We start from the raw sequence: 12,259 nt of genomic DNA, 5'->3' as shown, positions 1-12,259 counted from the left end.
CCACAGATCACTGCAGAGGGGGTCTGAGGCCATGGCCCTTTTTCCCTTTTGGGGTGTAGCCCAGGATTGCAAGGAGGAGGCAGTCCCTAGACTCTTTGACTCCCTTCCCCAACTTGGCATTGCAGGCAACTGCAGTTGTGTGTGGCCCATACTGGAGCTGTACAACAGAATAAAAAAGGCACCTTTTCTTCCTCCCGCATCTCATGCACCCCTCTAAGGGCAAAGCACAAAGTGGCCCTTAGCAATGGACTCAGCAGCCTATGGAATATAAACTATACCAGAGGAGGGAAAGAGCACCAGCAGTTACAGTAGTATTCAGTTTAAGAAAACATATGTATTGACAAATCAAAATGCTTTTGCCTTGTTTTTCAAAGTCGAAACATACATGCCATTTGTAGATGTGGTTATTAACAGTATCTTTCCTGAGCATCCCTTCTTAATCTGCAACTCCTATAGGATACAGGCAGCAAAAATGAAACTGTCTTCATTCTGCATTGGCAGTTACCTTTTGGCAAGCATTAAGGTATTTCCATACAGGCGTAATATTTATGGCCTTTCCATCCTAGGCTTCTTTTCAGAGCATGCAGCAGGTATACTGAATGCTAAGATTGTCATACTCATTTGAATTGGAATTTTATGCTGTGGGTTTGTTTGTTGTTTAGGTTTGTATAAACCGCACGTGCCAGTTTTATGCAGTCCTGGGGTATGATTGTAATCCACAAGTAAAATGCAACGGTCGTGGAGTAAGTAACAATACTATTACTATTTTCGTGTTACTGCTTCTATTAATATTGTTCAGGAAGTTCTTTCTTTATGAAACCCCATTTTGTAGTGTCTATGGTTTGGCTGTAAAAACCCTTCTGGGCTTACGCTTGGGGTCCAAAATCACTATGCTACCGTCAGTTATTTATGGGAATAATTGAGTAAAATAATTTAAACCATTTTTCTTTCTTAGAACCAGTAACAAAATTAGAATGTGAGAAAGAGATTGTTATGCACAATATAACTATGAAATGAATTGCTTGGGCAGATTAGTAAAAGGAAAAAAAATCAAATAAGGGCCAAGATCTGTATCTTTGAACAGGAGGGAGCTGCACATGACCAAATTAGTGTAGATTTATAAAAAAAATTAACATGGCTGCAGACAATGGGAGGAACCATGCTGGTGTAGTGGATTGAGGACAGCAGAGAAAACTAGGAAGTCCCTGAGTTCTAATTTCAGTTTTGCCATTACCTTGGTGTTGACCTTGGGCAAGTCAGTCCACCTCTCTGTGCAAGGAATAGGACAGTATAGCATACTTGCCTCACAGGGGTTTGTGCTTTATATTTATACAGCTTTTTCAGGAGGTTAGATGCTGTCTTATTTTCAGCTCATTGTCTGGTGTATTTTCTGAAGTGTCAGACTATTCAGTAATATTTGGGCCTGAGCCTATCCCACTAAAGTAAATGCAAAATTCATATTGATATCAGTGGGAGCAGGATCAGTTATAGCAGGCCTAGCTAGAACAAGGAGGTTGACAAGAAAAGTGTAATCTCAGAGCAGTAGTCTTCAACCTGTGATTCGTGGTCCCCTTGGAGTCCGCAGACTATGTCTAAGATTTCCAGAGGGCTCTGCGCCTCCATTTGAAATTTTCTAGGGGTCCACAAATGACAAAAGGTTGAAACCCACTGGCTTAGAAGGTACCCAACAGTACTAATCTCTGAGGAAAACTCACTAAATGAGTAATTTTGCTACATTCCCTTGTGTTTTCAGGTATGCAACAATAAGAAACATTGTCATTGTAATCCTGGCTGGAATCCTCCAGATTGCAAAACGAAAGGCTCTCCAGTGGGGGGAAGTGTTGACAGTGGGCTTCGATTTTTGGACTTTGGTTAGTAATCCAAGTAAATCTGGTAAATCAAATGCCCTACATCTCACTGACCTGAATTCAGAGACTCTTCTCTAACTGAAAAAGAGTGGGGATATGATACTCTGGGGGTGGGCATCTTAGATAAGCATACCATCATAATATCCACAAAATCACACCACCAATGATGGGGGTAGCTAAGAGGAAAACCTGTAAACTGAAATTCTATATTTTTGTGAAAAAAGAAAACATTTGTAATACAGGAAATGGGGAATTTGGTATATTTTTTGTGCTATGTGCTTACTAAATATTATTATATTACTACTGAGGTTGCTGGGATTTTTTTTTAATTTATTGAATTTTTGAGGTTCACAGGGTGTCCAGATATGTTCTGTTAGTTTTTTAATAAATACAAATAAATAAATAAATACTAGTAGACTTCATTTGCTTAATGACATAGCATCAGATTCTAGTCTCAGTTATTTCTGATTTACACAGACACAGCTGAGAGCAGAGTCTGACCTATACTTATTAATAGGTACTACCATAATACAAATAAATAATAAGAATAGTGTCTGTGTTGAGAAAATGCTGAAGTATTGTATTATCTTATAAACACAGCCTCTGTTGGCAGATAGATGGCACACTGGGCTAATACACCAGGCTCTGAATCATCTCTCTCAACACACTGCTAGTTTCTCCAATTCAAGCCATATTGTACAATGTTTCTGAGATCTGGAAAGATATCTGTCATCTGAGGATCAGACTGCATGGAAAAGCTTTCATAATCCCTGCCTGCACTCTGTCCACTTTAGTTAGCACAATCATTTTCTCTCTTTCTTCATTGTTAAAATTGATCCCTAAATATTTAAACTACAAAATACAAATATTCACTTAGTTTTGAAGTTAATTTTAAAACATAATCCATGACTTTGATTTCAATACTGTTAAGTCTAAAGAAAGTAAAAAAAAATACTTTAGGGAATACAATTGTGTGGAATTAAAACTTGCAACCAAAACTGAAACAGAAGCTGGGTAAAAAAAAATCCAGTGTTGGTGGTGAGGAGGGTCTGTGATATCCAAGCTTTCCTGGGTAATCCCCCATTTTACAGATCATCTTCCTTTTTCTTTTCTGGTTAAGCATTGTCAATGTGCTCAGCCCTGTACAAGGTACATGAATAAAGATAATCTCTGCACTAGAGAGCTTTCAGTCTAGAAGGAGAAATTGGTGCTGCTGTGAATCTAAAACTTTTACTGAAGATGGTTATTGAATTCGACCTAAACCGCAGTATTATTATTATGTCAGTTTTTTTTTCTAAACCATATAGTCTCAAATGGGGAGTCAAAATTTCACAAGCTCAGTGTTAAAGTTGACCTGCAAAGGTAAAAAAAAAAAAAAAAGGGCTTGTGTCCTTAATTCTGCTTTATGATGTATAAAGAAGGTCTGGAATTGAATGATAGTGTATGGTGGCTCTTTGTTTGATTTGGATTTTTTCCTTTTAATTTATGCCAAAAATTCAGATCTTACCAGCCTTGTTTTTACTAGAAGACACTATTGATGACCAAGTACATTTGATGTCACAGATGTAAAGGAAGTGAAATATGATTGACTGGTCAGAAGTGACTCTATTCAAACTATGTAAAACTTTACTTCAAACACCTAACAAACATTCACAAGAAAAGCTCTTTTGTTAGTTATTCAACATCCTCCTGAGCTCCCAAATCCACTGCTCTGGGTCCTCCAAGTGAAACTTCCAGCAAAAACAAGGGAGAGGGACAGAAGACTTTATATTCCTGATATATCTAAGATAAAAAAAAGCAAGGGAAACATATTTCAGGCCTTTTGGAAGATGAGCTACTTTCTTGAGTTGGGAGCTACGTCAGATGTCCCTTTACGGAGAGCAGTATTACAATTTCCAGTCAGTTGATCCTACCCCATACCCTTTTAATTGGGTAGTAACTGCATGTTAATCTTCCAAGAGCAAGGATGTGCCTATGCAATTTCATGAACAAGAAAGGAAGGTTACTGGAGTTCCTCTGCTCATCCACACTCATGCACCCAACTTCACTGGAGTTTTCAATCAGGCTTACAACTGTGTGACTGGAACTAAGGGACGAGTGAGTCTGTCAACTTTCAGTAACCTCAGTTCTGAATGCTAGGTCCTGAGGGTGTAGGGTGACCAGATGTCCTGATAAAATCGGGACTGTCCCGATTTTTAGTTCTTTGTCCGGTGTCCCGACTGATGCGCGGTCAGGACGCCATTTGTCTCGATATTGCGGCTTTGACTGCTCCGGCTGCTTTTTTTTTTTTTTTTTTTTTGCTTCCCCCATGTGTCCCGATATTTTGTCCGTTTCATCTGGTCACCCTATGAGGGTGGTTGTATGTGGTCCCAACAATTTTACTGCTCTAAATATTTATGCCACAGACTGTGGGTATGCAGAGGCAATATACTCCAAGAACTTCATTCCAGTAAGTAACCCTCATTTATTATTAAGCCATGACTATAAAGAAGATTCAGGAAATGAGTAAACTTGTACACAAAGTTATCACAATTTTCATTTTTTAACCAAATGGAAACAATATTTTATTCTAGAAAGGACTGTATGCTTTTATAATCTCAGATAACTTTCTCTCTCTCTTTCTCCTTATAAACGACACAGAATGCTGGGAGTTGAGCAGCTTGGACTTGTGAAATCTGTTATGTGTTTTCCTTTCTAGATATGGTTTTAGAAAGAGCTGCCCAAGACACTTTGAAGAATTGGCTGCTGCTAAGTTTTTGTATCTTTCTGCCTGTCCTTGTTGGTTCTATCATCATGATTGTAAAATGGAATGAATTGAATAGATTCTGCTCAAAGGAGGAGGAGGAGTCACAAGCTGATGAGTAAATAATTTTTTTTACCTAATTAACTAATTCCAAGCCTTCATTTACAGATCTGGGATCTCTCTAGGCAGTGGTAGAGGTGATGAGTTCATGAGCAAGATCATGAATATGAGATGGTTGAATGTACAGTCAATGGTGTGCATTGGGAACGGTATGCTTTTACTTCTGAGACGGTTTCGTAAGCATACACGTGAGCTAGGCAGTAATGGACACGCTATGCTAAAATACGCTGTTGCAGTAGAAAAGACAGTATCAGAAAAAACTGATTTCAGAAAGCCAGGCTTGTAGCTGTGTAAAAGGAGTTAAAGAAAATTGGTTTGAATTCAGTAATACTGGGGAAAATCACAACGGAAAAGGGAGAAATTAAATATTTAAGATACATACAACTGTGGCTCCATATGCCAGTGAAAACTAAAAAACTTGAAAGGCAACCAAAATCCACCAGTCTAAGTGGAAATGTGAAGAACACTGTAGGAGACCAACTATGGGCATTTAAATTGTATGAAGAAAGAGAGAGATGTGCAAATTAGTCTTAGAAAGATGGAGCCAAACTGTGTCTCTCAATCTACTGGCTTGGGCCCTTGTGCCTGTGCCTCCGTTTCAGTCCCATCTAAATAGGCTTGGAAGGATGAGATTTCCATTGGTGTCAGTAAATGTCAGTTTCACCAAACACACACCAAACAACAACAACAAAAATTTCCATCAATGGTAATCAACATTTGCCCCTAGGCAAAGTAAGGAAAATGATTGAGAAGTTTAGACTGTGATTCAAAGGTATTTAATTTGGCTGTTTTGATATGTGATGTTGACAATTTGTTTTAATGGTCAGAAAGTTTGAAATTATTGAATCTCAGTGTCTGCTGTCATTAAATAATTATCGCCTGACCTCCACCATAACTTTCTACAACTGTGAAAATGTAAATGAATTCAGATTGAAAAAAATTCTTAAAACCCATAATATTGCACAACTGTGAACATTTAAATAGATAAAAGTAAACATTGATATTATCCATCAGAGTTATAAAAAAATAAAAATTTAATTCTGCCAAGGCTACATGTAAGTCATGGACAAAGGGATTTGCACGAGTGGAACCTGATGCAGGACAGGGGCCAAAATCAATATATGGCATTTTCATAATAAATATTTTTTTTACAGAAATTGCACTTTAAAAGTCTTCCTGTCCTGCAGGAAAATAATGTATTTTATAGGAACTCTGTATTCGTCAGTAGAATTTACCTTTGATACCAAGAAATTCTCTTCTGAATTGCTGGAATTTTAAAGAGACAGAATTGAATACACTCTGTAGTTTCGAGACTGTGAAGCATTTAATTCGTTTTAAATAATCTTCTCTCTCATTTTTTAACAATCTAAATCTAGATCAGAAGACTTGAGCCTGCCAGATAATCGAAGGTAAGTTTCAAATATGTAGCACACTCTCTCTCTCACTTACCATTTACACAAGTACTACACAAGTACTCCAAGACCGTAATCAGGGTTGGATCCTATTGTGTTAAGCACAGTTCAGGAAAGAGGATAAAACACAGATTCTCCGAGAAAGCTGGTCAGAAGTGGTGTCGTTTCAATACACACCAGTTTATTCTTCAAAATACGATCTACTCATTATGCAGTAGGTTTTTCTAAACGTCTGCTCTGGAATATCCATAATTATATTTGTATTGGTGAAAAATATAAACCTCATAATGTTATGGTTGCATATTTTTATAAATAATCAGTGGCATGCAGTGTATTTGATCAAGTCCATTTTGTTAAAATTATTTGTGCTCCTAATGCTAAACTAGACACATTAAGGAAATGCATAAACATAACAAACAAACAAAAATTCCCTTTTGAAGAGTCTGGCCTGGTTGTTCTATTTACTTGTTGTTGCTATATGCAGTGATATGACTGTTCCCTTCCCCCACCCTCTGCTTTTCTGCCACAGTATGTAGGTAAAGAGCAACAGCTGGCAGAGACCTGAAGACTAAAATGGACCAGGCATAAACCGAAGCTAGGAAAAGAAGGCTGAGGTCCTGGTTCCTGGGGAAGAAAAAATGAGACTAGATTATAGCTGCAGTGACGTATTTTATAAGCTGTTTGCTTTTGGTGAATAAAATCTCGCTTGACCATAAAGTGGAGTGTGGTTCGTGCCTTCAGGTAGCTCCCGGTGTGTTCTCCTTCCCACATGCACTGCACAGAGGGTGGATGTGTGACAGATTTGCCAACATAATGGGAGAGATGCATGTGTTAGCACTTGGCATCCCAACACAGACACCCCTGATGCTGCCCCACGCCTCCCAACCCCCCCCCCAGTCTCCACCTCCCATACTGCCCCCAACGCCCCTCCACAGTGTCCCCACCTCCCAACACGCTTTCACACTGCCCCACAGTCCCCTCCCCACATGACCCTCAACACCCCTCGACAGTGCCCCCACCTCCCAACACCCCTCCCCACATGGCCCCCAAAACCCCTCCACACTGCCCCCACCTCCCACACTGCCCCATTTCCCAACACCCCCAGTCTCCACCTCCCACCCTGCCCCGACACCCCTCCACACTGCCCCACACCTCCCAACAACCCCACCGCCCCCTCCCCACATGGCCCCCAACACCCCTCCACAGTGCCCCCACCTCCCACACTGCCCCATTTCCCAACACCCCCAGTCCCCACCTCCCACCCTGCCCCAACACCCCTCCACACTGCCCCCACCTCCCAACACCCCTCCACACTGCCCCACAACTCCCAACAACCCCACAGCCCCCTCCCCACATGGCCCCCCACACCCCTCCACACTGCCCCCACCTCCCACACTGCCCCATTTCCCAACACCCCCAGTCTCCACCTCCCACCCTGCCCCAACACCCCTCCACATTGCCCCACACCTCCCAACAACCCCACTGTCCCCTCCCCACATGGCCCCCAACACCCCTCCACAGTGCCCCCACCTCCCAACACCCCTCCACACTGCCCCACAACTCCCAACAACCCCACCGCCCCCTCCCCACATGGCCCCCAACACCCCTCCACACTGCCCCCACCTCCCACACTGCCCCATTTCCCAACACCCCCAGTCTCCACCTCCCACCCTGCCCCAACACCCCTCCACATTGCCCCACACCTCCCAACAACCCCACTGTCCCCTCCCCACATGGCCCCCAACACCCCTCCACAGTGCCCCCACCTCCCAACACCCCTCCACACTGCCCCACAACTCCCAACAACCCCACCGCCCCCTCCCCACATGGCCCCCAACACCCCTCCACACTGCCCCCACCTCCCACACTGCCCCATTTCCCAACACCCCCAGTCTCCACCTCCCACCCTGCCCCAACACCCCTCCACATTGCCCCACACCTCCCAACAACCCCACTGTCCCCTCCCCACATGGCCCCCAACACCCCTCCACAGTGCCCCCACCTCCCACACTGCCCCATTTCCCAACACCCCCAGTCCCCACCTCCCACCCTGCCCCAACACCCCTCCACACTGCCCCCACCTCCCAACAACCCTCCACACTGCCCCACAACTCCCAACAACCCCACAGCCCCCTCCCCACATGGCCCCCCACACCCCTCCACACTGCCCCCACCTCCCACACTGCCCCATTTCCCAACACCCCCAGTCTCCACCTCCCACCCTGCCCCAACACCCCTCCACATTGCCCCACACCTCCCAACAACCCCACTGTCCCCTCCCCACATGGCCCCCAACACCCCTCCACAGTGCCCCCACCTCCCACACTGCCCCATTTCCCGACACCCCCAGTCCCCACCTCCCACCCTGCCCCAACACCCCTCCACATTGCCCTACACCTCCCAACAACCCCACATTCCCCTCCCCACATGGCCCCCAACACCCCTCCACAGTGCCCCCACCTCCCACACTGCCCCATTTCCCAACACCCCCAGTCTCCACCTCCCACCCTGCCCCAACACCCCTCCACATTGCCCCACACCTCCCCACAACCCCACAGTCTCCTCCCCACATGGCCCCCAACACCCCTCCACACTGCCCCCACCTCCCACACTGCCCCATTTCCCAACACCCCCAGTCTCCACCTCCCACCCTGCCCCGACACCCCTCCACACTGCCCCACACCTCCCAACAACCCCACAGTCCCCTCCCCACATGGCCCCCAACACCCCTCCACAGTGCCCCCACCTCCCAACACCCCTCCACACTGCCCCACAACTCCCAACAACCCCACAGTCCCCTACCCACATGGCTCCCAACACCCCTCCACACTGCCCCACACCTCCCAACAACCCCACAGTCCCCTCCCCACATGGCCCCCAACACCCCTCCACAGTGCCCCCACCTCCCAACACCCCTCCACACTGCCCCACACCTCCCAACAACCCCACAGTCCCCTCCCCACATGGCCCCCAACACCCCTCCACACTGCCCCCACCTCCCAACAACCCTCCACACTGCCCCACAACTCCCAACAACCCCACAGCCCCCTCCCCACATGGCCCCCCACACCCCTCCACACTGCCCCCACCTCCCACACTGCCCCATTTCCCAACACCCCCAGTCTCCACCTCCCACACTGCCCCGACACCTCTCCACACTGCCCCACACCTCCCAACAACCCCACTGTCCCCTCCCCACATGGCCCCCAACACCCCTCCACAGTGCCCCCACCTCCCACACTGCCCCATTTCCCAACACCCCCAGTCTCCACCTCCCACCCTGCCCAGACACCCCTCCACACTGCCCCACACCTCCCACAACCCCACAGTCCCCTCCCCACATGGCCCCCAACACTCCTCCACACTGCCCCCACCTCCCACACTGCCCCATTTCCCAACACCCCCAGTCTCCACCTCCCACACTGCCCCGACACCCATCCACATTGCCCCCACCTCCCAACACCCCTCCACACTGCCCCACAACTCCCAACAACCCCACAGTCCCCTCCCCACATGGCCCCCAACACCCCTCCACAGTGCCCCCACCTCCCACACTGCCCCGTTTCCCAACACCCCCAGTCTCCACCTCCCACCCTGCCCCAACACCCCTCCACATTGCCCCACACCTCCCAACAACCCCACAGTCCCCTCCCCACATGGCCCCCAACACCCCTCCACACTGCCCCACACCTCCCCACAACCCCACAGTCCCCTCCCCACATGGCCCCCAACACCCCTCCACAGTGCCCCCACCTCCCACACTGCCCCATTTCCCAACACCCGAGTCTCCACCTCCCACCCTGCCCCGACACCCCTCCACACTGCCCCACACCTCCCCACAACCCCACAGTCCCCTCCCCACATGGCCCCCAACACCCCTCCACACTGCCCCCACCTCCCAACACCCCTCCACACTGCCCCACAACTCCCAACAACCCCACAGCCCCCTCCCCACATGGCCCCCCACACCCCTCCACACTGCCCCCACCTCCCACACTGCCCCATTTCCCAACACCCCCAGTCTCCACCTCCCACACTGCCCCAACACCCCTCCACACTGCCCCACACCTCCCCACAACCCCACAGTCCCCTCCCCACATGGCCCCCAACACCCCTCCACACTGCCCCCACCTCCCACACTGCCCCATTTCCCAACACCCCCAGTCCCCACCTCCCACCCTGCCCCAACAACCCTCGACACTGCTCCCACACGACCCCGACTGTCCTCCCCTTCCGCTGCGGGGGTATGGGGGGGCGGGGCGGGGGGGTCTCGGTCTCCGTCTCCGTCACGCGCTGCCCGCGGGCTCGAGGCCCCGGGGCCGTGTCACCGCCCGACCGTTCCCGGCTCCAACCGGCGCCGCCGGCCCCGCGCCATGGGACCCGTGCTGGCGCTGCTCCTGGCCCGGCTCCTCGCGGCGCTGGGTGAGACCCCCCCCGTCACTGCCCCCCGCCCTACGGGACCCCCCCGTCACTGCCCCCCAGGGAGAGACCTCCCATGTCACCCCCCCCCGCCAGGCAGAGACCCCCTGATGTCACCGCCCCCCATCCCTCCGGGAGACCCCCCCCCCGTCACTGCCCTCCGCCCTACGGGACCCCCCCGTGACTGCCCCCCGGGGAGAGACCTCCCATGTCACCCCACCCCCCCCGCCAGGGAGAGACCCCCTCATGTCACTGTCCCCCATCCCTCCGGGAGACCCCCCCCAGTCACTGCCCCCCAGGGAGAGACCTCCCATGTCACCCCCCCCCGCCAGGGAGAGACCCCCTCATGTCACTGCCCCCCATCCCTCCGGGAGACCCCCCCGTCACTGCCCCCCAGGGAGAGACCTCCCATGTCACCCCACCCCCCCTGCTAGGGAGAGACCCCCTCAAGTCACTGCCCCCCATCCCTCCGGGAGACCCCCCCCAGTCACTGCCCCCCAGGGAGAGACCTCCCATGTCACCCCACCCCCCTCCCCGCCAGGCAGAGACCCCCTCATGTCACTGCCCCCCATCCCTCCGGGAGACCCCCCCCGTCACTGCCCCCCGCCCTACGGGACCCCCCGGTCACTGGCCCCTGCTAGAGAGCGACCCCCCAGTCACTGCCCCCCGCTCCTCCGGGAGACCACCCCCGTCACTGCCCCCCAGGGAGAGACCTCCCATGTCACCCCACCCCCCCCCGTCAGGGAGAGACCCCTCATGTCACTACCCCCCATCCCTCCGGGAGACCCCCCCCATCACTGCCCCCCAGGGAGAGACCTCCCATGTCACCCCCCCCGCCAGGGAGAGACCCCCTCATGTCACTCCCCCTCACCCCTCCGGGAGACCCCCCCGTCACTGCCCCCCAGGGAGAGACCCCCCCGTCACTGCCCCCCGCCCTACGGGACCCCCCCGTCACTGGCCCCTGCTAGAGAGCGACCCCCCAGTCACTGCCCCCCGCTCCTCCGGGAGACCCCCCCCATCACTGCCCCCCAGGGAGAGACCTCCCATGTCACCCCCCCCCCCCGCCAGGGAGAGACCCCCTCATGTCACTGCCCCCCACCCCTCCGGGAGACCCTCCCCCTTATGTCACTGCCCCCCAGGGAGAGACCCCCTCATGTCACTGCCCCCCATCTCTCCGGGAGACCCCCCCCCAGTCACTACCCCCCAGGGAGAGACCTCCCATGTCACCCCCCCCCCCGCCAGGGAGAGACCCCCTCATGTCACTGCCCCCCATCCCTCCGGGAGACCCTCCCCCTTATGTCACTGCCCCCCAGGGAGAGACCCCCTCATGTCACTGCCCCCCACCCCTCCAGGAGGCATGGCTCATGTCACTGCCTCCCTGGGAGAGACACCCCCACCCCTTGTCACATCCCCGGGAGAGACCCCCATGTCACTGCCTCCCCACCAGGGAGAGATCCCTTGTCACTGCCCCTGCCCCTCTGGGAGACATGGCTCATGCCACTGCCCCCCAGGGAGAGACCCCCCCATTTAACTCCCCCTCCCACCAGGGAGACACCCCTTATATTACTGCCCCCGTCAGGTGAGACCCCCCCTTGTCACATCCCTCCCAGGAGAGACCCCCCCATGTCACTGTCCCCCTGCCAGGAAAACACCCCTCATGTTACTGCCCCCATCACTCTCCCCCTGCCAGGGAGACA

At 51.3% G+C, this 12,259-nt stretch overlaps 1 protein-coding gene across 1 annotated transcript in view; it reads left to right on the top strand.

The window, feature by feature from the left end:
• The window catches only part of LOC141978051 (disintegrin and metalloproteinase domain-containing protein 18-like), a 44,033-nt gene that overhangs the window by 28,481 nt on the left and 3,293 nt on the right, over window positions 1–12,259 (top strand). The window contains exons 17-20 of the mRNA XM_074939896.1: window positions 663–743; window positions 1,754–1,871; window positions 4,567–4,729; window positions 6,108–6,140. Of these exons, the coding sequence (XP_074795997.1) occupies window positions 663–743; window positions 1,754–1,871; window positions 4,567–4,729; window positions 6,108–6,140 (395 nt within the window). The remainder of the gene's footprint in view (window positions 1–662; window positions 744–1,753; window positions 1,872–4,566; window positions 4,730–6,107; window positions 6,141–12,259) is intronic.

The sequence above is a fragment of the Natator depressus genome, chromosome 26, assembly GCF_965152275.1.
Source record: "Natator depressus isolate rNatDep1 chromosome 26, rNatDep2.hap1, whole genome shotgun sequence".
NCBI classification, from domain to species: Eukaryota; Metazoa; Chordata; order Testudines; family Cheloniidae; genus Natator; species Natator depressus.
This window is presented reverse-complemented; position numbering and strand designations above follow the sequence as displayed.